Here is a 27,966-nt window from a genome sequence, read left to right as displayed (position 1 = left end):
GATTGGGGACCGTGTGGCCCCCGGAAGTTCCAGCATGCCCTGAGTGAGCACGCAGGGCATGCTGGAGAGACCCCCAAGCCGGGAGGCTACTTTTTAGCCTCCCTGTCAGGGGACTACTTGTGAGTTGCTTTGTTACGGAACCGTGACGCAGCAACACATGATCATAGAGCCCGGGGTAGTGGAGTGCTGGCTCCGCTAACTTGGGCTTAGGGGAGGGTTATTTAAGCAGGTGGCCCACTTGAGAGCAACTGGGCTCTCCTGTGAGCCCGGTCGCCAGAAAGCGGGCTAGGCTCCCTTAGCCCACTTTTTGGCAATCGTGAGAATCACCTCAGCACCTCCATCTTATTTGGATTCAACTTCAATTTGTTATCCCTCATCCAGCCCACTACCACCACCAGGCAGGAATGAGGTTGATATGGAGTAATAGATCTGTATATGAGGGCAGGCAAGGTATCCTGAGGTTTGGTCCACTCTTGTTTGGTCCACTCTCAAGCCCGCTCTCCATGCTAAAATATATAACTTATCCCTGCAATCAGGCTCTGTATACTGGAGGACTGGAAAGTAGCAAATGTAACACCAATTCTCAAAAAAAGGATCCAGGGGCAATCTGGGAAATTACAGGTCAGTTAGCTTAATGTCCGTTCTAGGCAAATTGATGGAAAGCATCCCCAAGAATAAAATTGTAAAGCACATAGAACAACATGTCCTGCTGGGAGAGCATCAGTATGGCTTCCGTGAAGGTAAATCTTGCCTCACAAACCTTTTGAAGTTTTTTGAGAGTGTCAACAAGTGTGTGGATCAAGGTGAACCAGTTGACATAGTATACCTGGACTTCCAAAAAGCTTTTGACAAAGTTCCTCATCATCCTGAGGAAACTTAGCAGTCATGGGATAAGTACATGTGTGGATTGCTAACTGGTTGAAAGACAGGAAACAGAGGGTAGGGATAAATGGAGAGTTTTCACAATGGAGGGAAGTAAGAAGTGGGGTCCCCCAGGGATCTACCCTGGGACCGGTGCATTGTAATTTATTCATAAATGATATAGAAGTAGGGGTAAGCAGCAAGGTGGCCAAATTTGCAGATGATACCAAACTCTTTCAGGTAGTGAAATCCAAAACGGATTGTGAGGAGCTCCAAAAGGATCTCTCCAAACTGGGGGAGTGGGTGACAAAATGGCAAATGAGGTTCAATGTTGGCAAGTGTAAAGTGATGCACATTGGGATGAAAAACCCTAACCAAGTATACACTGAAAGGATTTGAGCTGTCAGTGACTGACCAGGAGAGGAATCTTGGGGTCATGGTGGACAGCTCGTTGAAAGTGTCAACTCAATGTGTGGCAGTTGTGAAAAAGGCCAATTCCATGCTAAGGATCATTAGGAAGGGGAATGAAAATAAAAGTGCTAATATTGTCATGCGCTTATACAAAATTATGGTGTGGCCACACCTGGAGTACTGCATACAATTCTGTTCAACACATCTAAGAAAGGACATTGTAGAACTGGGGAAGGTGCAGAAGAGGGCAACCAAGATGATCAGGGGCCTAGAGCACCTTTCTTATGAGGCAAGGCTACAACACCTGGGGCTATTTCATTTTTTTAAAAGACGACTGTGAGGATTCATGATAGAGGTCTATAAAATCATGCATGGTGTGGAGAAAGTGGAGAGAGAGAAATTCTTCTCCCTCTCACATAACACTAGAACCAGGGGTCATCCCATGATTGCCAGGAAATTGATTGCCAGGCAATTTAGGACCAACAAACGGAGGTAGTTTTTCACACATCACATAATCAACTTGTGGAATTCTCTGCCACAAGATGTTGTGACAGCCAACAACCCAGATGGCTTTAAGAGGGGTTTAGATAACTTCATGGAGGAGAGGTCTATCAACGGCTACTAGTTGGAGGCCTAGAGGCCACCTCCAGCCTCAAAGGCAGGATGCCTCTGAGTACCAGTTGCAGGGGAGTAACAGCAGGAGAGAGGGCATGCCCTCAACTCCTGCCTGTAGGCTTCCAGCGGCATCTGGTGGGCCATTGTGTGAAACAGGATGCTGGACTAGATGAGCCTTGGGCCTGATCCAGCAGAGCTGTTCTTATGTTTTTACCACACCCGTCTGGGGCACCTCCAAGCCAGGGGGCCAAGTCTGAACATTTGGATACACATACATATATGCCCCAACTTTAGGGGACCACTCTATACAGGTGACAGGAGCAGCACCATCCACAGGAACCTTAATAATACAGACACTGTCCAGGAATCCAGTGAAATCAATGCCCTGCTGACCAGCCAGACTTCAGATGCAATGCCTTAGAAAGGATGCCTTTATTAATGAAATGGTTTGTGTATTTATTACATTTATATCCCGCTCTTCCTCCAAGGAGCTCAGAGCAGGTGTATATGCTTATTTTTTTCCTCACAACAACCCTGTGAGGTAGGTTAGGCTGAGAGATACATGACTGGCCCAGTAACCCAGTGAGTTTCACTGTTGAATGGGGATTCAAACTCGGGTCTTCTCGGTCCTAGTCCAACACTCTAACCACTACGCTATGCTGGATCTTCCTCTCCCATGTGCCCCCTCCCCTTCCCTGGATGAAAGCTGTCCAAACATCTTGTATTGAAACTGCAGTTAAAGAGCCTGCATGCCAGGCAATGTGCCAAGGTGTCTGTTGCAGGTTGCTCAAGTAATCCAATCAAATTGACAGATGTAGACAGGAGATTTATGGGAATACTTGTTGCTGCTTTTTGTATATGACTGCACAACAGGAAGGTTTTCATGGCCAGGGTTTCCGCAGGTTTATGCTTTGTTTGGTTATGCACATTGGTTAGTATTTCTGCCAAGTGATGTGGTATCACTCCCCTGGCATGTGCAACCTTGTTTGGGAAACAACCGAGTTGCCCAGTTCCTGGTGTCAATGGGGCTCATAAGAACATAAGAACAGCTCTGCTGGATCAGGCCCAAGGCTCATCTAGTCCAGCATCCTGTTTCACACAGTTGCCCACCAGATGCCGCTGGAAGCCTACAGGCAGGAGTTGAGGGCATGCCCTCTCTCCTGCTGTTACTCCCCTGCAACTGGTACTCAGAGGCATCCTGCCTTTGAGGCTGGAGGTGGCCTGTAGCCCTCCGACTAGTAGCCGATAATAGACCTCTCCTCCATGATGTTATCCAAACCCTTCTTAAAGCCATCCAGGTTGTTGGCTGTCACCACATCTTGTGGCAGAGAATTCCACAAGTGGATTATGCATTCAGAGAGGAGACCTAGTCTTGTGGTAGCAAGCATTACTTGCCCCCTTAGCTAAGCAGGGTCCGCCTTGGTTGCATATGAAAGGGAGACCTGATGTGTAAGCACTGTAAGATATTCCCTCGGATGGATCCGCTCTGGGAAGAGCAGAAGGTTCCAAGTCCCCGTCCCCCCCGGCTTCTCCAAGATAGGGCTGAGAGAGATTCCTGCCTGCAAGCTTGGAGAAGCCGCTGCCAGTCTGTGAAGACAATACTGAGCTAGATAGACCAATGGTCTGACTCAGTATATGGCAGCTTCCTATGTTCCTATTGTGCAAAAGTACTTCTGTTTGTTGGTCCTAGATTTCCCAGGAATCAATTTCATGGGATGACCCCTGGTTCTAGTGTTATGGGAGAGGGAGAAGAATTTCTCTCTGTCCACTTTCTCCACACCATGCATCATTTTATAGACCTCTATCATGTCTCCCCGCAGTCGTCTTTTTTCTAAACTAAATAGTGTTTGTGCACATATGTTTGTGCACATATTTCTGCGGTCCTGAATAGCTGGAGAGTTAGGTCTCCTGCTATGCCCATCTTGTCCTCCCATCCTTTTTGTGGGGATTGAGAAAGAGGGGACCTCAAAACACAGTGGAAAGCAGGCTTCGTGCATTGTGCTTCTCTCTCTTTAATGCAATAAAGCTTGGGATGCAGCAACATGGCATCCCTGTTGCCAAGCAGCGGAGGGGGAGGAGAAAGGAGAGGGCTGCGGGGCAGGGCGTCAGCTCCAACAAGTGGCCAGTGAGAAACGTATCTGTCCTAAAACTGACACATTTTTGGGGTTGCTCCTCCCACTACCAATGGTAGTGGGAGGAGCTTGGGCATGAAACCCAGGTTATAGCAGTGGCAGAATTAAGACAACATGATGCCACCTTCAAACCTGAGGTTTCAGCAGCAAAATTCACTACAAACCAAATGTTCAAATTATGGTTTGGGATCAAAAACCAACCCAAGGTGGGGTGTTGAAACTGCAGTTTCACGCATTTGGATGACCACAAAGTCGAACCTCTGACACATTTGCCTCAAGTTTGGTGTTATGTCCGAAGGCAGCCTGGGAAAGTTTATTGCATTTATAACACTGGCTGGTATTGTGTGTGAGGGTTACTAATCTTCAGTTTCTTGTAAAAACAGTTCTTTTTCCATAATTTTCTCTTGCCATATTATTTAAGAGGAGCTACTTTGAGCTCCCTTCCTTTTTAGGCAGGTGAAAGAACCCAAGAAAACTATCAGGTAAGGCATATGTCTTACCTTGAACAGGCAAATATTCAAATCAGTTTGAATATTTGCTTCACACTGCATGCACCAAGAAAACACCTCCGTGACTATTCAGGAGGCATGTGAACCAAGTTGCCTTCAGAAGCCATGAAGGTCCCCCCAACCCCATCACACATACACACTATTCATTGTGTACACCACAGCTGAAGCCATGCACATTACTTTAATCAGTTGAAATTAATCAGATTGGAGACACATTACCAAGGAAGGCATAAACAAATACCAAGGACAAGAGGGCCTCTGAGAGTATGCAAAGACTTCTTAACAGAAGCAGCAGCGTGCACGCCTTCAAGTCTGCCACGGGTCCTGTAACAACAAGGGCCCCATAACACCATTAGATCCAGTCCCGGAAATTACCTAGCTGAGCCCCTGCTTATTTCCAAGCAAGCGTACTCAGGATTGGAGCTTTAAATCCTGAGATCAATAGAACTTAATACGAGGTATCTGTATTCAAGACTGTGGTGCTCAGGGGCATAGCTAAGACTGAACCAGAGGGAACCAACATCCCTGGGCCCTTGATGGAAGGGGGCCCACTGGCTGGGTGACATCTTGCTCTTTGCTCTCCCCCTCACACTCGAAGGGGGAGCAGGGGCCCATCTTCACTTTTTCTCCAAGGCCCACTCCAACCTTGCTACTGCTGTAAGTGCTAGGATACAAGCCCACCACTCATAATTACTCTGATAGAAGAGTGTTGGTTTATTTTTATTTATCATAGTTATATAAAGGTAAAGTGTGCCGTGAAGTCGATTCCGACTCCTGGCGACCACAGAGCCCTGTGGTTTTCTTTTGGTAGAATACAGGAGGGGTTTACCATTGCCTCCTCCCGCGCAGTATGAGATGATGCCTTTCAGCATCTTCCTATATTGCTGCTGCCCGAAATAGTACCAGCAGGGATTTGAACCGGCAACCTTCTGCTTGTTAGTCAAGCATTTCCTCGCTGTGCCACTTAAGGTGACATCATAGTTATATACCACCCTGTATAAAAACCTCTGGGCAGATTACAATTAAGGCTCAACAACAATTAAAACCTTAAAATATATAAAACAAATTAAAATGCTATCAATAAAAATTTAACACGTTACAAACTAGAAGCCTGATAAAAACAGGTGCATTTTCAAAAGTTGCTTAAAAACAGCCAGAGGGAAGGTTCTGATTATATATGGGAGTGTGTCCCAGAGCCCTGGGGCAACCCTAGAGAAGGCTCAGTTGATCAGACCTCCTCATTGATCGTAATAGGCAGCGGGGTTTATGAAGGAGAAGATGCCAAATGGAAGATGAAAAATCCTTTGTATTAGGACTGTAGTATAAATAGCTCAAGGTCACAAGTGATCAGTTTGTTTTGCATGACACAATTAAATTTAATGGTATAAACTCAGCACTCCTCTTACAGTTGTGCAATCTGATTGTTTCACATTTGGCATAGTCTAAAAGTGCATGCTAATGGTAGGGTTCTTTGTGGAGAGCAAGAGTGTATTAATGTGTTTCCATGTTTCCCCTATTATATTATTAATGCGTTTCCTTGTTTTTGCTATCATTATGTGACCTAAACTGTTATGGGGAATAAGTGGATTGTTTACTGACCACTCTCCTCTTTAACTAGACTTGCATTGCTACTTTTCAACGACATTCAGTAGCCATTCCAACCGACAGGTCTGTGTGTTTGTCTGTATTTATTCCAACAAAACTCCACAGTGACCACAAAAACTAACTTGACAGCAAACGCAGGTCTACAGACATAGAAACCTGAAAGATGCTGTATTACAATCGATAAAATAAAAATTGCCTGTGACATTTAGAAATTAGTTGCTAATATCTGAATATGTGGAGTGCCTTTTTCAATAGGCTCTGATCAGTATGCCTTTTTACACATTCTTTGGATGTGTGAAGAGGTGAGTGGGATCCTGTGTTCTACTTCATGCATTCATCTGAAGGTCAGAACACCGCCAAGTCCAATCAGAGGGGTGCCCAGGAGGGCCATTTGGCTTGGGCCTCAAGCTCAAAGGGAACCTCAAATTTAGACTCTTTACAATCTTTTGAAAAGTTTCACAATTTGTTTTTAAGCACATTCCTGTCAGGCCAAACTGTGACACACTTTCTCAGTGTGTCGCCTTTTTTGGTGCCTTGTTTTGTTTTTATTTGTTGACTTTTTCTTTTTTTTAAATTTTGGTTACGGTCTCCAAAAATGGCTTGGGCATCTCTAGACCTCTGAAGCACCACCTGTGAGTAGAAGGGTGGACCAAGGTGAAGTGCCAGATGCTACCAGCATATGAGGTGCCAGCATATGTGGCGAAGTGCCAGATGCAACCTTGCCCAATGACCCTGGTGGGGGGGCAGCCACCTTTCAGAAATGACTCTTGCAAACTTTGAAAGTGTGTGGGGGTGGGAAGGAGAGAAGGTTTTCAACAGCTTCCACTTTGCTCCTCATGCTTCTTGCAAGCAGTCTGAGGACAAGCACTCCTTGCAAAGCTTGGAAGAATCAGATCAGTCCCAAAGAGCTGCTCCAATGACAGTAGCAGGGGACATCTGACTTGCTGTCCTACCGATGCCCCAGTAATCCACTGCTTGAGGCAACTGCCTCACCTCATCTCATGAAAGGACCACCCCTGTATGAGCATACAACCATGCAGAGCACAGGGCTCTCTCCATACAACTGGAAATACAAATCTCCACATACCCACAAGTCATACTCAGGAGAAGACAATTAGGACTGTGACTGGAGAAAGAAGAACCTAGCCCAGTCCCCTGCATTTGCTTTGGAGGTATTGTGGAGGTTCAGGATGGTTTTTAACATGGAAGTTCTATCCAAAGACTTAACTACTGCCAGGGGCAGAGGGAGACCAGCGGCGGCCCAGCTTCAGCCTGCCACCGCAGCCCTAACCCCACCCCCTGCATCAGACGTAAGTGTCTGACGTCAGACGCAGTGTGTGTGGTTAAGCCACACACCCTGAATCTGATGTGAGATGCAGGGGGCGTAGCTTAGCTTGCAAACAAGGCCATGAAGCCCCGTTTACGAGCAAAATCCAGCCAGCGCCACATTTGCAGTGTGGCCGGGAGAGCTGCACAGCAAGAATGATGCTGGCCAGATTTTGCTAATAACGGGGCTGTGTGGCCCAGTTTGCAAGCGAAATAATGCCTCTGAGTCTGATGTCAGATGCAAGGGCATGGCAGGGGTGCGAGGCGTGGCCCCTGAGAGGAGGTGGCCCGAGTTCTTCGAACCTGTTCACGCAATGGTGGCTCTGCCCCTGACTACTGCTATAGACTTCCCTAGAAGAAAAAGGGAAATCCAGTGCCGCTCATATACAATACAAGAGCTGATACATAGGCTAATATAAAGCTAGTTCCGAGCAATGTTGTCCTTATTCTAATTGGCAATTCAGCAGATGGTCCACCTAGCTTAGACTAAGAGCAGCTCTATAAGACCCAAAGCAGAGCCATTTTACCAGCTCTGTGGGTTTTTTAACTAAATGTGCTTGGGATTGAACCTGGGACCATCTGCACACCAAGCATGTGCTCCATCATTGAGCTATGGCCTCTCTCCACAGTGGCTTCCTTCCATCCATGCTCCCTCGGCCTGCCCTTGAAACACAAGCCCCATCCAGAACTTGCATAAGTGTACAGATGTCAGCATACTTCTACATGCTTTTCTGTGAATGACTACACCTGCATTCGTGTTAAAAGTGAAGCTGGGTATAGGCCCCTGGAAATACAGGATAAATTTAGGAAGTGTACTACTGTACCTGTGTTTGACATGATGTTGTTGTTGTTTTGTTGTTAAAATGTATGGGTTGGTTTGTATTTTATTGTAACGTTCTTTTGTTTTAATGTACTTTTAATCGTACGTTTTATTTCATTTCTGTTTTATTGTTCTGTTTTGTGGGCTGCCCAGAGAACCATTGTTATGGGATGGCCAACAAATAAAGCTTGTTGTTGTTGTTGTTGTTGTTGTTAACATGTAAATAACTGTACCTATGAATGAAGGCAAAGAGCCAGACCGCCAGCAGCCCATGTCTGGCCGCGCTGGCAGCCCCGCTCACCCTGTCCCCTGCATCTGATGTCAGACGTGCAGGGTGTGTGGTCTGGCTCCCAAACGGAGCCACACGGCTCCATTCAGGAGTTCAAGTCCGGCCAGCACTGCATTCGCAGTGCAGCCAGGAGCAGCTCTTCCCTGCCTTAAAGGCAGGGCAGAGCCGCTTCTGGCCACGCTGCGAACGCAGCGTTGGCTGTCCAACTCCTGAATGGAGCCGCGCAGCCCTGTTCGGGAGCTAGGTTGGAGCCAGCGCTGTATTCACAGTGTGGCTAGGAGCGGGTCTTCCCTGCGTTAAAGGCAGGGAAGACCCGCTCCTGGCCGTGCCGCAAACGCAGCGGCCATTTAACTCCCGAACAGGGGCTGCGCGGCCCCCATTCGGGAGCTAAGCCAGCACCCCCGCGTCTGACATCAGAAACTGGGGGCATGTCAGGGCCACGAGGCGCGGCTCCTGATTAGTGGTGGCCCAGGATCTTTGAACCTGTTCACTCAATAGTGGCTCCGCCCCTGTGTGAATGTTCAACATAGCGTGTGAATGGGGCTACAGTGAGCCTATGAACAGCATCCTGGCACATATTTTCAAGGCAATGAGATCAGACACAGAAATGTGTCTGAGATGTTACTGCAGCATGTGTGCCTTTTTTTTTTTAAACCGCAGTTTTCATCAAGATGCTGGTCACTATTCATTATCTCTCTACAGCAAACAGAAGTTACCCAAACCATATTGGTACCCAAGGCAAACAATCTGAATCCCCGCCCCTTACTCCCTACCCAGTGGTTAATTATATAACAATAAACCACAGAACTGGCAATTTGCTGTCCTTTAATGGTAACCCAAAATCTACCTCCTGAGGCAGGCTCATCCATCCTAATCGTAAGCCCAGCTGTGCTGCAGATAGCCTGCTGACAAGAAGGGCTGTAGCCATAGGTGGGCCTGCGGAGACTTTCCCCCTCAGGACCATTCCAGACCTTTCCCTGAATGTTTAACTTTCATTTTAAAATGTAAGTCTTTAACCTTTTCTTTTTGTAAAGATATAAGGGAAGGAAGGCAAGATTCCAGACAATGTGCACGTAGAAGTAAACTTATTTCTATCTTCCAGTATTCTGGGTAGTGTGTACATTAGCACTGGTATAACTGACAGGCACTAGGCCCTTCTATCTATCTATCTATCTATCTATCTATCTATCTATCTATTTACAAATACTTTTTTAAAAATTGAAATATATTAGGCTACCTGTATTTATGTTTTGCCTTTTCCACAATGATTTCTCACCACTCAGGCCTCCTCAACACACATTTTCTGATTACAAACCAGCTAAGCAACACTTCCTCCATCTTACTCTGCATGCACAAGATGGTGGCAATTGACACACAGCCTGATCAGGCAGAAATAAGTCCAGCTAAGTTGACCTTACTCCCAGGAAACTGTATTTAGAACTGCAATTTTAGCATGGTGGTGGCATGTCTGAACAGGGCTTATATCTGTAGAATAATATAATCCACTATAGTTTTCCCTTCCTCTGAGAACTGATAGAATGCTGGAGAATGCCAAGACTGATGATGATGATGATGATGATGATGATGATGATGATGATGATGATTTACTATATTATACCCTCTATGTGCATGGTGATTTACAATGAGTGAAAAGATAAATCCCTGTCCTGAAGGGCTCACAGTCTTAAAAAAGACACACCAGAGAAAGGGGGAAAGAAATGGAAACAGGGGAAACTGAGCAAGAATATGCTATTTTTCAGATACACAAAGGGCCCATTCAGATGAATGCTAGATGAAAACCCTGTTTAAACAGGGTTTTGCAGTGCATGCAAAGGGGCCATTCGGATGATCACCTCCTCACACACGATTAAAGTGTGTGCTAGTTTTTAACTATAAAGTGCTGCTACAAAGTGCTTTTATTACCTATAAAGCCCTTAACGGCTTGGGACCAGGTTATTTAAGAGAACCCCTCCTTTGTCATGAACCCTCCTGCCTTTTACAATCTTCTGGAGAGGTCTGGTTACGGTTGCCACCAGCTTGTCTGGTGGCGACTCAGGGTCGGGCTTTCTCTGTGGCTGCCCCAGGGCTTTGGAATAGGCTCCCTGCTGAAATAAGAACACCTCCTTTTCTGTTTCTTTTCAGGAAGACCCTCAAGATTCTCCTGTTCTCGCAAGCTTTTAATTAGAATTAATTTTAATAATTTGTTTTATATTGTTTGTATTGTATCTATTTTAATCAGTCATTTTTCATATTAAAATTTGTACAACACCTAGAGATGTACATATCAAGCGATACAAAAATATGACAAATAAATAAATTCCTTTTTTATTCTGTATTGTAGTAATGCACTACAACTAAAATAGCCTAAGAAATAAATGTTTGCCCTTAACTCACATCCCTACTGATTAAAATGGCTTCCCACTCCATAAACTACTGTATTGTAGAGTTAGTATCTCATAGCTGCAAACCAAGAAGATGGCAGTCTTCTTCTTATTATTATTATTATTATTATTATTATAGCTGCAAACCAAGAAGATGGCAGTTACACCTGTGCTGTATACTCCAAGGATACAATTTTACCTCAGGAAAACAATAATAATATGACATTAGGCCTATTTGCTCACAACTGAATGATTTTGCACATCGATTTCCCCCCGCTCTTTTAAGTTAGACTAATTTCCCAATCTGCTAGGTGGCCTCGTGGCCCTTTATAAAACATTCACTTCGTCCAATATAGTTTTCATTCAACAAAAATTAGAAAAACCCACATGCAGTTTTTATTTTACCGGCTGATTCACAAGCTTTATAATATTGAACATAATACAAGCAGTCAGGCAAAGGATTGTCTACAATCCTCTCACAAATTAAAAGAATGTTGCAGAAAAAACTACAAACTATCTGGGAACAGATTTCTTTTTAAATGTCATGGTCCATATGGTAGTTGGTCTCCTGTTGTGGCATCAATAGGTTGATTGGACCCCAGAGATGTACACAGGAAATCACAGATATCTCTGATTATTTCTAGTCTTGTGTTCTTATGTACCAGGAGATAGCAAGGAATTATCTATTGCTAGAACAGGAGTGAGTGAATAGATTTTTCCAAACCCATCTTTCTGCTCAATGCCTTTGCTATAGTTATCAGCACTATCAGGCAGCCGTATCAAGAAATGCACAGATTTTTCCTCCTTCCTCAGTAGGCCTGCCATAATATTCCATTATGGAGGGTTTGTGGGAATCGGGGGACATACCATTCACATTCAGAATCCCATAATTATTTTGTTCTGTAATTCAGAGCCAATGTGGTACAGTGGTTAAAGTGCAGAACTAGGACCAGGGAGACCAAAGTTCAAATCCCCATTTGGCTATGAAACTCACTGGGTGACTCTGGGCCAGTCACTTTCCTCTCAACCTAAAAACAGGGTTGTTGTGAGGATAAAGATAACCATGAACCCACTCTGGGCTCCTTGGGGGAAGAATGGGATATAAACGAATGAATGAATAATTCCAGAGAAACCTCAGTGCCTCTGTGTGCCTGCTGCAGGGCACCAAATGTTGCCCACCTTATGTGTATCCTCCTCTCCTTTTTAAAAGCAGACCGCAGAAGGGCATCTTGCCATCTCACTGGAGCCCCAATAATCTGTTGCCTGAGACAACTGCCTCACCTTGCCTCATGGAAGAAGTTTCCCCTGTGTAATTCTATATAGATAAAGGATCTAATTGAAACAACGATGATCTGCCTTAAACCTCCTCCTCCTCCTCTGAATATTTATATATTCTTCAACCTTCAACTCTTCAACCAAGTTCTCAAAGAAAAATAAACAATACATAAATAAGATGGTCCCCTGTCTCCAAAGGGCTCAAAATCCTGACTGTGAATATGGATTTAGTTGGGAATTTAAAAAGAAAGTTAGTCATTTTTTGCTAAATACCACTTGGTGAATTGTTACTCTTCGTAATGGAAAGGGAGGGGAGGAAAAGAAAAGGAGGAAGTTCTTTCTGTTTATGGAAATTGTGTATTCGAAGGAAAACTATGCTGAAACTGAATTTAAAGGAAAACTAATAAACATAATAAAAAATTTAAGATCTCATAATGAGATCTGCTGTTGTCTCAAATAATATTATTAGTAATAATACGCACTATTTATATAGTTTTTCTTGAGTGTCCAAATTGCATCACACACCTTCTCAGTAATCCTTGCAAGAACCCTGCCAAGCAGGTCAGTTTTATTATCATAGTACTGCTTATGGCTTGCCTAGTGAGCCAGTGTCATGCAGTGGTATGGGTTCAAATCCCTTTTTGGCCACAATGTTTGCTGGATTTGCTTAGGACAGCCTAGCCATTAAATGGCTGGGTTAAAATTAGAACGGGGGTCTGCTGGCTCATGACTGTTACTCAGCCATCCCATTAGACCTTCTCCCTAGCTAACTGTAATGTCATTTTCCAAAACCTTCTTTAGCAATACCAGCCTCCCCTTCCCCACCCCTCACTGCCAAGCGCTATAAAATCTCAGAGCTATCTTTATTAATGGGGGAATAACTGTAATCAAAATTCTCCAACTAAGAAAAGAACTCTGTGTTGGTTCCCCCCACCCTCCGTAAATATGTGAGTTGGTAAAAAGATCTCACATCAGGCCACTTAATGGTACAGTGGGGAAATGCTCGACTAACAAGTAGAAGGTTGTTGGTTCAAATCCCCACTGCTACTATATCGGGCAGCAGCTACAGAGGAAGATGCTGAGATATTTATTTTATTTTATTTTATTTATTAGAAACATTTAATATACTGCCCACTCCGAAGACTCTGGGTGGTGCACAAAAACATGCAAAACAAGACAACATTAAATATTACATTCTAAATTAAAAACTAAAGTAACTAACAAAAAAAGAAAAAAGAGATAGGTAAAATACAGGGCAAAAGCCTGACAAAAAAGAAAAGTCTTCAATAGAGATTTGAAGATCAGTAAGGAAGGGACTAAACTAATCTGAAGGGGAAGAGAGTTCCAAAGAAGTGGGTCAGCAACAAAAAAGGCCCTTTCACGGGTCCTACCGCCCTGAACCTCTCAGAAATCAGAGACCGACAAAAGGACCATCTGAGATGATCTAACCAGACGGGATGTAACTGGATGGGAGAGGCGGGTCTGTAGGTAGACAGGCACCAAACCCCACAAGGGTTTGAAGGCCAAAACCAGGACCTTAAATTGAACTCGGAAGCGAATAGACAACCAGTGCAATGACTGCAGGAGAGGTGTTACCCTATCATATTTTCTGGTCCTACCGCCCTGAACCTCTCAGAAATCAGAGACCGACAAAAGGACCATCTGAGATGTTCTAACCAGACGGGATGTAACTGGATGGGAGAGGCGGGTCTGTAGGTAGACAGGCACCAAACCCCACAAGGGTTTGAAGGCCAAAACCAGGACCTTAAATTGAACTCGGAAGTGAATAGACAACCAGTGCAATGACTGCAGGAGAGGTGTTACCCTATCATATTTTCTGGCACCCATGAATAGGCGAGCCGCTGTATTCTGGACCCATTGTAGCTTTCCGATCGTCCTCAAAGGTAACCCTAGATAGAGGGTGTTACAATAATCTAAGTGGGAGTTAACAAGGGCATGAGTCACTGTCATTAATGCCTGCCGATCAAGGTAAGGGCATAATTGGCGAATCAGATGAAGCTGGGCAAAAGCACTTCTGGCCACAGCCTCCACCGGCTGTTGAAGCAGGAGGTGCAAGTCCAAAAGGACCCCCAAATCACGTACAAGTTCCTTTAGAGGCAACGCCACCCATCTAAAACAATCATCTCATACTGCATGGGAGGAGTCAATGGTGAACCCCTCCTGTATTCTACCAAAGAAAACCACAGGGCTCTGTGGGCGCCAGGAGTCGAAATCGACTCGACAGCACACTTTACCTTTAAAAAGATCTCACAGCCCAAGGTCTTAAGGGGTTTAACAATAAACAAAAACAAAATATCCTTTCTCCCTAAATCCAGCTTAAGGGGGAATTATATTATATTTATTTCTTGTTTACAAAGTCAGACAGGTGTTATTGACTGGTTTGTTTTATCCAGACATCGAGTCCTTCCCAAGGACCTGGGATGCCAGAATTTTATTGTCAATTGTTATAGATATCGTCGCAGAATATAGGCTGTTCCCAGTAAAGCTGCTTTTTGTAATTGGCTGATGGTGATTTCTGTGGCCCCTATGGTGTTGAGGTGCTCTTCAAGGTCTTTTGGATGATGATGATGATGATGATGATGATGATGATGATGATTGACATATGAACCCTTAAGTATATTTCAGATGCTTCCCTGGGAGCACCTTTTTCATTCAATACTACTACCTACATTCAATACTACTACCAGAGGTGCTCTTACCCATGGAATTTGGGGCTGAAGTCTAGGGCCTCCACACCCCTTGAGGTCCCCCCAATCCTCTTTAGTCTGTCCTGGATGGTGTGGTCACTGCTCTGCACCACCGGCCAGCGCTGTGCCGGGTGGCCGAGTGCGATTGTGACCTGCGCCAGGTACTTTCGAGTCAGAAGAGGAAATGGGGAAATAAATATGTGGGATGGGAGTATGTTAAGTGGCATGTTGAAATGTTTCTGCTAATGCATATTTGCATAAATATACCTGTTTTATATTTCTTACTTTCTTGTGAGTTCAGTTGCTGTTTGTGCTCTCAGGAACCCACGTGTTAAAAATACTGCATGTGTCACTGTGTGTGTGTGTGTGTGTGTGTGTGTGTGTGTGTAGGGGGATGATGCTTAACTTGCAAGGGCGGGGGCTCCAAAGGCCTTTAGGTCCAGGCTCCAAAATTACCTAGGTGCACCTCTGACGATAACTACTACTGACAAACAACAACATGGACATCCCACCTTGCTACTTTCACAAAAGCACCCCAGGTGGCTTATATCAATTAAAAACAAATGGCAAACAAGAAAATGAACAACGACAGCAGATAACCAATCAGGACGGACAGGGCAACAGTAAAATTCAGCTATCTGGTAGATTAACAACCTGCCAGAACAAAACGGTGTTCATACATTGACAGGAAGTCATTTGGGGGAAATTTCCTTGGGCAGGGTGTTTCAGAGCCCAGAGCCAGGGGGTTTCAGGGCCCTTTCATGAGGCAAAGGGAGGCACCTTACTGGGGTGTCACCAGGGGGGCAAGATGCCCTCGGTCATCACCACTGGAGCAGTTCTTTGAGACCGATCTCGCCTCGCTTTCTTTGCAAAGTCTACAAGAAGCATGAGGAGAGGAGGGGAGGGGAGGGAAGAAGAGAGGGTAGGAGAGAAGACAGGTAGCAAGCATTCCTCCTCTCTGCTCCCCATTCACATTTAAAGCTCTCAAGAGTTGGTTTGGAAAGGGTCATGGAGCAAGGCAGCATTTTGCACTTTCCCTCAGGTGCCATAGTACCTTATGCCACCCCTGTCCACAGCCTAGGTGCAGCTACAGAAAAGGCTTCCTGGTGCTTTCTCTTTCTGAAAAAGGCTTCCTGGTGCTTTCTCTTTCTAAAACTCCACAAGCTGGCTCCTCAAACTGTTATAAGAACACATTTGCAGTGGAGAAAAAGCAGGTGGGAGGTGAATGCATAACCCTTCCCCTGCCCACCAATAAGGAGATAATTATACTCACCTACCTTACAGGGTAGCCACCTAATGGTGCAGCAGGGACATAACTTGACTAGCAAGCCAGAGGTTGCCAGTTTGAATCCCTGCTGGTATGTTTCCCAGACTATGGGAAACACCTGTATCAGGCAGCAGCAATATAAGAAGATGCTGAAAGGCATCATCTCAGACTGCGCAGGAGATGGCAATGGTAAACTCCTCCTACCAAAGACAACCACAGGGCTCTGTGGTCACCAGGAATCGACACCAACTCAATGGCACACTTTAGCTTACAGGGCTGTTGTGAAGATTAGGAACCATGTCATCCTAAGCAAGTTTACTCAGACATAAATCCAGTTAAGGTCAATGGGGCTTACTCCCTAGTGCTCAGATTGCAGCCTGATGTCTGAGCCCATTCAGACATTGTGCTGTACGAGTGTACAGGTATCTGAACACTCGTACATCTGTACAATCCTTGTTTTATTGGTTTCATGTAATATTCTAATTTTCTGGGATTGTGGATTTGGGGTTCTCATGAGCTGTACGCCATGATCATCACAATTATAACAAATTAAGGACTCATCTCGCTTTGCATGTAATGCGTCTGTCTCATATATCAGTTTCACCTTTTAATTTGCATTACTGAAATTAATGAACTTTTGCACGATATTCTAATTTTTTTAGTTTCACCTGTATGGTGCTGTGTACAATTCTGGTCACCATATCTTAAGAAGGACATTGCAGAACTGGGAAAGGTGCAGAAGAGGGCAACCAAGATGGTCAGGGGCCTGGAGCACCTTCCTTATGAGGCTACGCTACAACACCTGGGGCTTTTTAATTTAAAAAAAAAACAACTGAGGGGAAACATGATAGAGGTCTATAAAATCATGCATGGTTTGGAGAAAGTGGATAGAGAGCAATTCCACCCCCCCCCCTCATAACACTAGAACTAAGCATCATCCCATGAAACTTATTGCCAAGAAATTTAGGACTAACAAAAGGAAGAACTTTTTCACACAATGCATAATCTACCTACTGAATTATCTGACACAAAATGTAGTGACAGCCAACAGTCTGGATGACTTTAAGGGGGGGTTGGATAAATTCATGGAGGAGAGGTCTATCAATGGCTACTAGTCGGAGGGCTATAGGCCACCTTCAGCTTCAGAAGCAGGATGCCTCTAAATAACAGTTACAGGGGAGTAACAGCAGGAGAGAGGGCATGCCCTTCGCTCCTGCCTGTGGGCTTCCCAGAGACATCTGGTGGGCCGCTGTGTGGGCCAATGTGTGAGATAGGACAAGATAGGAACAGACAGGACAGATAGGAACTTTGCTGGACTAGATGGGCCTTGGTTCTGATCCAGCAGGGCTTTTCTTATGTTCTTATTTAAGATGAAGGTTCACCTTAAGCATGAGAGAACAACTTCATGAGGACCAGCACCCGCCTAACTACAGGTGAAACTCGGAAAATTAGAATATCGTGCAAAAGTCCATTAATTTCAGTAATGCAAATTAAAAGGTGAAACTGATATATGAGACAGACGTATTACATGCAAAGCGAGACAAGTCAAGCCTTAATTTGTTATAATTGTGATGATCATGGCGTACAGCTCATGAAAACCCCAAATCCACAATCCCAGAAAATTAGAATATTACATGGAACCAAGAAGACAAGGATTGTAGAACAGAACAATATCGGACCTCCGAAAAGTATACAGTGTACTGTGCTTGATTGGCCAGCAAACTCGCCTGACCTGACCCCATAGAGAATCTATGGGGCATTGCCAAGAGAAGGATGAGAGACATGAGACCAAACAATGCAGAAGAGCTGAAGGCCACTAATGAAGCGTCCTGGTCTTCCATAACACCTCAGCAGTGCCACAGGCTGATAGCATCCATGCCACGCCGCATTGAGGCAGTAATTGCTGCAAAAGGGGCCCAAACCAAGTACTGAATACATATGCATGCTACTGAATACATATGCATGCTTATACTTTTCAGAGGTCCGATATTGTTCTATTCTACAATCCTTGTCTTCTTGGTTCCAAGTAATATTATAATTTACTGGGATTGTGGATTTGAGGTTTTCATGAGCTGTACGCCATGATCATCACAATTATAACAAATTAAGGACTTATCTCGCTTTGCATGTAATGCGTCTGTCTCATATATCAGTTTCACCTTTTAATTTGCATTACTGAAATTAATGGACTTTTGCACGATATTCTAATTTTCTGAGTTTCACCTGTATATGTGGTTACTTCTGGATGTCTTGACCATGACTCTCTGGGCCCCTTCCCTCCTCTGTTCTTAGCACCAGCATATGCTTTCAACAGAGACAACCACCCCAAGATGGGAATTTGTGCCTCAGGAAGTTCCTATGCAACTTAAAGTTCCTATGCAACTTAAAGTTCCTATGCAACTTTATTCAGATTTCCTCTGGATAGACTCCAAATGGCTCCAAATGTGATAAGGGACAGCCAGGGAGAGAAGATACTAGAGATGTGAAGGCTGGTTGCGGGAGGAGAAATAACCTTCACATCTCTAGAAGAGACCAAAATGTCCTTTTGGCAATGTTTGGTAGGAGATGATGATGCATCCAGAGGAACTGAGAGTTTCAAATGCAATCTCCCCAGATGTGCATATTAATCCCATCCCATTTTCCCAGGATAAGAATGCTAGTGTACTGTAGGCATTATAGTAGAACTGGGAAGATCTGAGTTCAAATTTCCACACAGCCATGAATTTCACTGGGTGACCCTGGACCAGCCACTATTTCCTAACCTACCCCACAGATTTGTTGCAGGGGGGAAATGAGGTAGGTAGCAGGAGGATCCTTCCTTGGAGGAACCTGGAAGATTAATAACTAAACATAACTAACTAACTAAAAAAGAAGAGGGTGGCATTGGAGCTATGCTTTGCATATAGAAGGTTCCCAATTCAGATCCTAACATCTCTGAAGGACAGGGCTGGGAAAGAAAATTGCAGGAGATCTTGAGAAGCCTCTGCCATTCAGTAAATGGAATACTGAACTAGATGGGCCAGTGGTTTGACTCTGTATGGTGCGGCTTCATATGTTCAGGTGATTTTGCATAATAGTTACCGGAACAGAAATCTGCTAAGAACTGGATGCTGTTTTGGCTGGAATCCATTAAGAGCAGCCCTGCTTTTGCCTTGTCGCTGCACTGGGATAAAAGCATGCACTTACACTGTCCCCAGAGCTGCTGCTTCAGCTCTGCAGGAAGAGCAAGAAGGGAGGGAGAGGGGTACTCCCTTGTGACTTCATCCTAAGGCTAGTTTGGATTCCCAGTTTCCAGTGCCAAGGGAGGGCCTGTGGCTCAGTGGCAGAGCACCAACTTTGCATACAAAAGGTTCCAAGTTCAATCCCTAGCATCTCCAGGTAGGGCTGGGGGAAACCCTTCCTGTCTGAAATCTTGGAGAGCTATGGCCAGTCAGACAATAACAGCCTAGATCAGGACCTTGCCAGTGCCTCTGTAATCTGCTGCCTGAGGCTACCACTTCACCTTGCCTCATGGAAGGGATGCCCCAGCTTTCCACAGTGGCCAGCCAGATGCCTCTGGAAATCCCACAATGAAGCCTTGAAGGCAGTACTCCATTCCAGCCAATGTTCCACAGCAAATGGTAATTAATGGCATACTACCTCTGAATCTGAAGGCTCAATGGCCATCATGACCATGAACCAGCAATAGACCTATCCTCCATGAATTTGTCTAATTCCCTCTAAAAGGCCTCTCAGCTAGTGGTCAGCATTACACCTTGTGGCATATTCCTTTTTCCACTATGCAAAAAAGTACTTCCTTCTTTTCTGTTCTGAATTTCCTGCCAATCAGTTTCATTGGATGATTGTGAGCTAGTTTTATCAAACCTTGCATAATTTTGTAAACCTCCATCATGCCCCCCAAAACTTAGTCTTCTTTCCTCTAAACTTAAACCCAAACACTTTAGCTTGTCCTCATAGGATAGACACCCAGTCTTCTTTAGAGATGAAAATGGACACTAAAGGCTTAAGCCAAAAGCTTCATGAAAAGATGGGTTTAGGTGGGAGGAGGTGTTGAAGCAAGAGTGGTGGCACCACACATTGGTAGGAAGGCTGTTCTATAAGGAGCAGCAGGGGCGGAAGGGAAGGAGTCATTTGAGACAAGGACTGCATTTACTTTCAAGTAGTTGTAAGTCTGCCCAGATTCCGCAGCTAGAGAGGATTTTCTAGAGGTAAAAAGCAGGGAATTGTTGTGTCTCACTTCTAGAGCAGGGCTGTACAACTTTAGCCATCCTGCAGAAGCTGGACTACAACTCCCATCACCCCTGACTACTGGCCACTGTGGCAGGTGTTGCTGGGAGTTGTAGTCCAAAAACAGGTGGTGCAGCCCCATTCTAGTGTAACCCAGAAAGGGACAGAATATGCCCTGAGGCACATGGAGCAAAAACATTATAGCTTTTGGTTTATGATCCTACTGAATTCGTAGCCACTCTTCAGAACATAAGGACAGTCTTGCTGGATCATATCTGTCTAGTCCAGCACCCTCTTTCACACACTGACCCATCAAATGCCTTGGAAGCCACACAACCAAGAAATGAGGGCATGCTCCCTCTCCTCCAATTGCTTCTCTGCAACTGGTATTTGGAGGCATCCTGCCTCTAAACAGGTAAGTATCCCATCGCCATCATGGTTAGTAGTCACTGATAGGCCTGTCCTCCATGAATTTGTCTAAACCCCGCTTAAAACCATCCAAGCTGGTGGCCATTACCACATACTGTGGCAGAGAATTCCATAGATTAATTATGTGCTGTGTGAAAAAAGTACTTCCTTTTGTTGGTCCTACATTTCCTGGCAGTCAATTTTCTTATTCTGGCTATTCCGTAAAGCACTATGAGAAATCATATATTAAATTAACTAGACCCATTTCAAACTGGTTTTCGGCACACTATGGGGTGGAAACTGCCACGGTCAGCCTAATGGATTATCCCCAACTGGGAATTGACAGAGGAAGTATGACTTTGTCCTTTTGGACTTCTCAGCGGCTTTGGATACTATCGACCATAGTATCTGTCTGGACTATCTGAGAGGATTGGGAGTGGAAGGCACTGCTTTGCAGTGGTTCTGCTCCTGCCTCTTGGGCAGATTCCAGATGGTGTCGCTTGGAGACTGTTGCTCTGCAAAGCTAGAACTGAACTGTGGAGTTCCACAAGGCCCCATACTGTTTCCAGTGCTCTTTAACATGTACATGAAACCGCTGGGAGAGTCCATCAGAAGATCTGATGCAGGGTTTTATCAGTATGCTGATGACACCCAAATCTATTTCTCCATATCAACATCATCAGAGAAGGCATAACCCCCTAAATGCCTGCCTGGAGGCAGTGATGGGCTGGATGAGGGATAAAAAAATGGAGACTGAATCCAAATAAGACAGAGGCACCTATAGTGTAGGGTCGGAATTCAGGAAACAATTTTGACCTGCTGGTTCTGGATGCTATCACACCTCCCCAGAAGGAACTGGCACACAGTCTGGGAGCGCTTCTGGCTCCAAACTTCTCCCTGGTGTCTCAGCTTGAGGCAGTCGCCGGAAGTGCTTTCTATCAGCTTCAGCTGATATGCCAGCTGTGTCCATTTCTTGAGATAAACGACCTCAGAACAGTAGTACATATGCTGGTAGCCTCCAGATTTGATTTGACAATGCACTCTATGTGGGCTGCCTTTGTACGTAGTCTGGAAACTGCAGTTGGTACAGAATTTGGCAGCCAGGTGGGTCTCTGGGTTATCTCAGAGATACCATCTTACTCCTGTATTAAAAGAACTACATGGGCTACCAATAAGTTTCCAGGCAAAATACAAGGTGTTGGTTATAACCTATAAAGCCCTAAACAGCTTAGGTCCAGAATATTTAAGAGAATGTCTTCTTCACTATGAGTCCCATCGCACACTGAGAGCAATCTAGAGCAGGTATTCTCAACGTTGGGTCTGCAGATGTTATTGGACTTCAACTCCCATAATCCCTAGCCCCAGTGGCCTTTGGTTGGGGATTATGGGAATTGAAGTCCAAAAACATCTGGGGACCCAACTTTGAGGATCTCTGATCTAGGGAGGTTTGTCTGCAGTTGTCACCAGCTTGCCTGGTGGCTACACAGGGACAGACTTTCTCTGTTATTGCCCTGAGACTCTGGAATGTGCCCCCTGCTGAAATAAGAGCCTCCCCATCTCTGACAACTTTTTAAAAGTCTCTAAAGACACATTTATTTACCCAAGTTTCTAAACAAGACTTGTGGTTTTAAATTGTTTTGTTTTAATTTCTTTTAATTTGTTTTATGTTGCTTTAAACTACCCAGAGATTGAAGTCTGAGGTGGTATACTAATAATATAATATAATATAATATAATATAATATAATATAATATAATATAATATAATATAATATAATCTGTTTGGGAACTTAGTAGCAGCTGTGCAAGAACCTCCATGAAGGACAAAGGGTTTTGCACAGACCTCTTATTGGGAGCTGGAAGGATAGAATCAAGGAGGACCAATATGCCAGTTTTAGCTAAGAGCTTTCTTCAAAATGGCATTTTAATGATGATATTATTCAAACTCTGATGACAGGCACTAGGAAGTTTGGAAAATAGTTGGTGCTGATTGAATGGTATGTCTGTCTGTGGGTGATGAAATAATCTGAAGAAAGAAAACCACTTGCCATTTCTGAGTTAATGACAAAATTATATTTCTCCTCCCCTCCCAAATAAAATCTTTCACTTGAAAAGATGGATTGGGCTTACAGGCGACCACCCTGAAGTGACACATAAGCACGTGTTAATGCCAGTGATCATGTTTGGCACAGAGAATAATCAAAAGCCTATTCCACTCATAAAATAATGTTTAAAACACTGCAAAGCATTTCTGGAAGTTATTAAAGTAGTATATCTGCCTTATCACTGTGTAGTTGAAAAATTTCCAGCAAATTCAGAGGCAGTGTGCCTTCTCAATCTGGATCCCAGCCCTGTATCTCTCTCATCAATACTTGTGCCAATAGGCCTTATTTGTCCAAATAGTTGCAATTAATCAAACTGAAATGAAGAAAGGAAGGAACTGGGTCATAACCTTACAAAGAGATTTGGATGGCTGGACATGGGCCTTTCTTTGTGGCTATAATCCACTATTATGGTGACCAAATGCAAAGGAAGAATGCCTATATCTTTAAGAGTTGTGTAGATTAGGGGATCTGGACAGATGGTTATGCAGGGTGGTCAAAACTGAACCCACTGAAATTTCTGTTTTTAATTACTTAAAAGTACAGGAGCCTGTTCTCCTTTGAATCTGGTAGCCACAAGCCCCTCAACACAGCAAGCTGACAATTAACAACCCAAACCTATGCAAAGAGGTTTGCACACATTTATAATCATTGGCATTAGGGATGTGCCAAAATGCGATTCAGCATCCAAATGTCATTTTGGGTACATCCCTAATTGGCATCAGGTTTTGAGCACACCTAACTCTATATAAGATCAAGTGCCAGTTAGTATAATCCAACCGACTTTGAGTGGAACTTCATTTTTGAATTCTGCCTAAGAATCATTTTTTTTAATGCACTCACAAATCAGAAACCCAAGCTCCCTTATTTTGCCACTCCAACCCTCCCCATCTCGCCATTCTGTTTACCAAGATGAAGTGAGGTTGTATGGGAGTGATCCACCTAGAGGACGGTGCAAAAATAAAAATAAAAAATAAATCAGAAATGTCATCAATCCCGTGCCAGTAGTTTTTCAAGCGGAACTATTTTTTAAATGTGCTTTAGCCCATCTGGAGTGTCTGAATAACTTCCTCTCCCCAAATCAGCATTTCCCCTAGAATAAACTTGATTTCTGATATCTGCTGATGCTGTTGCTTGGATTTTAATATCTGCAAAATTCTTCTTGCATAACTGTGGCTTACTTGAATGAGTAAAGATGAGCTTGAAAAGGGCCACAAATTGATATCCAGTCAGTCCTTACTATACCCATTGTCAGTATTCACCTTCAGGAGTATTCTAAGCTAAGAACCTCCTTTTGAACCCTGGACTACACTGCAGAAGTATCCGCCTACTATTTAAAAAACAAACACATCATTTGCAGAGTATCACAAGAGAAAATTCAAAAGCACATGTACTCAAAAATGCACATATACTCATTATGAGATTGTTTTCAAGTCCCCGACACTTTTAAACCAAATCGTGTGTAGTTGCAGATTTGGACAGGTTATCTTAGCCTGGCTTCTTCCAGCTGCATGGATGTGAAGTCTAGAAGGAAACCCATATAGAGCCGAGAGTCTCTCTCTCGCTCTCAGTACAGCCTCTGCAAAGAGAGACTCCCAGGTCTGCATAGCACCAAAACCTCCGTGGGAAGGGAGGGGGCAGCCCCTGAGAAAGGGGTGGGGGGAGCGGGGAGGCTAGAGAAGGGAGTGGGTCTCCCCACGCTGAAGCAACGGAAAGGGGCCCCCTCCCTTGCAAGGAGTCCACATTCGGACACCATCCCAACAACTTCGGAGCAGGCGTGATGATTATTTTCATCTCTCCTCTCTCCTCCACCAATCCCATCCCAAACAGCGCATCCTCTGAAGCCGATGCTGGCTGCACCTGCAACCGCCGCCGCCCCCCGCCCCCCCTCCCCCGCAGCATAAGCTAGATTTTAGGGGACGAGGTGCCTTGCGGGCTCCTCCTTGGAGCCACCTCGGTCACTTTCTTCTGCAGGACTTTGAGGCTCTGGAATCGGCGTTCGTTGTTGCCACCCAAGGCACCACCTGAGCCAAAGCCCCGTGTGTGCCATCCATTCAGCTACAACCGACGAGGAACCCCAGCCAGCCAGCCAGCCAGCCCGCCCGCCCGCCAGGCAACTCGCCAAGATTGCCTCTCGCCCTGCAATCCACCGCCTTGCAAAGCCCCGAAGAAGCGCAGTCCCGCATTGGAAGAGCATCGGGCCCCCGATTCTGGACAAGGCGGGCTCTTTCCTGCCTGCCCGCCCGCCATCCCCGCAGCTCTTGCTGCCTTCTTACCGTTAGATCGCCGCACGATGTTCTCCAAGAAGGTATTCTGGGGAGCCACCAGCCCTCGCCTTCCCCCAGCCATAGTCAAGCGCGGCAGCTTCACCGGGGCCGGGCGAAGCTAAGCGCTGCCTCTTCTTCCCGCTCTGCACTCCTCATGGTCCCCACCGGGAGACGGGCGGCTTTGCAGCATCAGCTCCTCCAAACCTCCCTCGCCCTCCCTTGCGCTGCATCCCTGCTGCTGCTCCGCGCCACCCGGCCTGGACCTGTCTGGCAGCGCCCTCTGCTGCTCGCTCGGCTCCCTTGACCAAGGCGCCGCCAGGATTGGTTCGCCGCGATAGACAGGCGCTCTTGTGTGGGCGCGAGGAGTTCTGCTCCAGCAGAACGAGGCGAAGCCGCAAACCCCGGACTGCAGCGCCCCCGTCTGGACGCAATCGCAAACGACCCGCCACCCTAAGAGAAGGAGGAGATGGGATGTGCATGGGGAACATCCGTTTCCCTAAACCATCTTCCTTCTGCACTACCCAACTGAGATTCCGGCTTATGGATCTGTATGCTGTTCGAGTGGCTAACGGAACTCGTTGACAGAGCACGTGCTTTGCATGCAGAAGATCCCAGATTCAGTCCCAGTGGAGATGATGTGACTTAGTATAGGTCAGCCTGCAAATCCATTTTGCTTAATATGTAGCCCCATTGCAAATAACTAGGGATGTGCACAAAACTGGAAAAGCTGGGTCAGCTTAAATCCAAACTGGATTAGAGCCAACCTGGCCCGGTCTGGCTCCATGCACCATCAAACCAGACCCAGATTGGGTTCGAACCGAGCCAGTTCAAAAGGGCTCAGAGGTAAGGGGCAAGGGGGGCAGGGGGGGCTTCTCGAAAGGTAGATCGGGAAGGAGAGGGGTCAAAAAGTACCTTAAAAGTGCTGCTGCCGGCTGTGCCTGCAGTTGGGGGGGCGATGAGGCAGAGGCAGCTCCCCCCCACCCCACTCCCACAACTGGCCTCTCCCTGAGCAGTCCAGGCCAGTTTGGGCCTCTGTGCAGACATGGGGGTCACTAAAATGGCATCCACGCATGCGCAGATGCCCAAACTGGGCCTGAACTGGGCCCAAGCTGGCCTGGACTGCTCAGGGGGAGGCTGGCAGTGGTGGCCACCCCCTGGCCACTCCCTCTCCTGTGGCCGCCATGGCAACCACCATCACTTTTAAGGTGCTTTTTGACTCGCCTCCTGGTCTACCTTAAGAGAAGCCCCCCCACCCCCCTTTACTGGGAGAGGGGAATCCTCACCGGATTTCCCTTTACCAGCAGAGTTCTGAGCTGGCTCGGCTCAAAGTCTCAAACCGGGCCCAGTTTGGCTCAAACTCAATCCTGAACCCATTGAGCTGAGCTGACTTGACGTCAAGCTCGGCTCGAGCCGAGCCAGCTCACACACCCCTACAAATAAGTTCATTTTTCTTATTTAGCCCCCTTGCAAATAAAGAAAATAGAAGATAGTCATTATTATCTAATATAAATTTTGATTTTTTGAATTGGTATGTTTGTGCGAAATAAAGTCATACTTCCCAATGACCTGGAGATACCAACTTTTGCATACATAATCCTGCCACTGAAATTAGCTGAATGCACGACTTTTTTACACTGGGATATGTTCAGTGAAATTTTTTAATGTAGTTTTAAAAAAGAAATTATATATATCATATTTCTTGATTACCTACAGATACCAAATTTTGCATGAACACTCTTACCACTTAAATGCACTACTTTTTACATCAGACTATGCTTGGGGACATGTTGCTGCTGCTGTTGTTGTTGTTGTTTATTCGATTTCTATACCGCCCTTCCAAAAATGGCATATAACAAACAAATAAGATGGATCCCTGTCCCCAAAGGGCTCACAATCTAAAAAGAAACATAAGATAGACACTAGCAACAGTCACTGGAGGTCAGGGGCGTAGCTATAATTGAGCAAAAGGGTTCAAAGAACACGGGCCCCCAGCTCCTGAGGGCCCTCCAGATCCACCCCTCCCTATTTTCTTCATTATCCCCCTCACTCTGGTGGGCCGCCAGAGAGAGGGATGAACACAGGCCCCCTCTCCCTTAGCTACGCCCCTGCTGGAGGTACTGTGCTGGGGGTGGATAGGGCCAGTTACTCTCCCCCTGCTTAATAAAGAGAATCACCACATTAAAAGATGCCTCTTTGCCAAGTTAGCAGGGGATGTTTTATTTATTTGTTTGTTTGTTTGTTTAATTTTTAGCAGAAATTCTGAATTAATCAGAATTTTTAATCAAGTTAATCAGGATTTTTTTCTGAGGGAAGAAGACTTCAGAGAATGGAAGTCTTGCCCAAATGAAGAGAGCAGAAAGGAACATAAATTCTGGCAAAATAATGCAAGAAGACAATAAGGGGTACAAAAAGAGAGTTTGAGGAGTATATAGCTACAAGTGTCAAGGGGAAAAACAAAAACTTTAAATATATCAGATGCAGAAAACCTGCTAGGGAGGCAGTTGGACCCTTAGATAATGAGGATGTGAAAGGGATTATTAAGGAGGATAAGGAAGATAAGGAGCTGAATGCACCTGTCTTCACGGCGAAAGATACTGACCATATACCCACTCCAGAACTGAGCTTCTCGGGAGGCTGAAGAACTGGGCCAGTCTGAGATGCCGAGAGAGGATGTTCTAAACGATCTTGAAAAACTAAAACAAATCTCCAGGGCCAGATGGCGTCTACCCAAAAGTTCTTAAAGAACTCAAATGTGAAATTGCTGA

At 45.3% G+C, this 27,966-nt stretch overlaps 1 protein-coding gene across 8 annotated transcripts in view; it reads right to left on the bottom strand.

Annotated features, from left to right (window-relative positions):
* The window catches only part of KCNH1 (potassium voltage-gated channel subfamily H member 1), a 429,320-nt gene extending 403,834 nt beyond the window's left edge, over positions 1-25,486 (bottom strand). For all 8 annotated transcript variants that reach the window (XM_053310371.1, XM_053310400.1, XM_053310445.1 and 5 more), the window contains exon 1: positions 25,211-25,486. In XM_053310371.1, coding sequence (XP_053166346.1) covers positions 25,211-25,283 — 73 coding nt within the window. In that variant the 5' untranslated portion in view covers positions 25,284-25,486. The remainder of the gene's footprint in view (positions 1-25,210) is intronic.
* Between the last annotated feature and the right edge of the window lie 2,480 nt (positions 25,487-27,966).

Source organism: Hemicordylus capensis, chromosome 1, assembly GCF_027244095.1.
Source record: "Hemicordylus capensis ecotype Gifberg chromosome 1, rHemCap1.1.pri, whole genome shotgun sequence".
NCBI classification, from domain to species: Eukaryota; Metazoa; Chordata; class Lepidosauria; order Squamata; family Cordylidae; genus Hemicordylus; species Hemicordylus capensis.
This window is presented reverse-complemented; position numbering and strand designations above follow the sequence as displayed.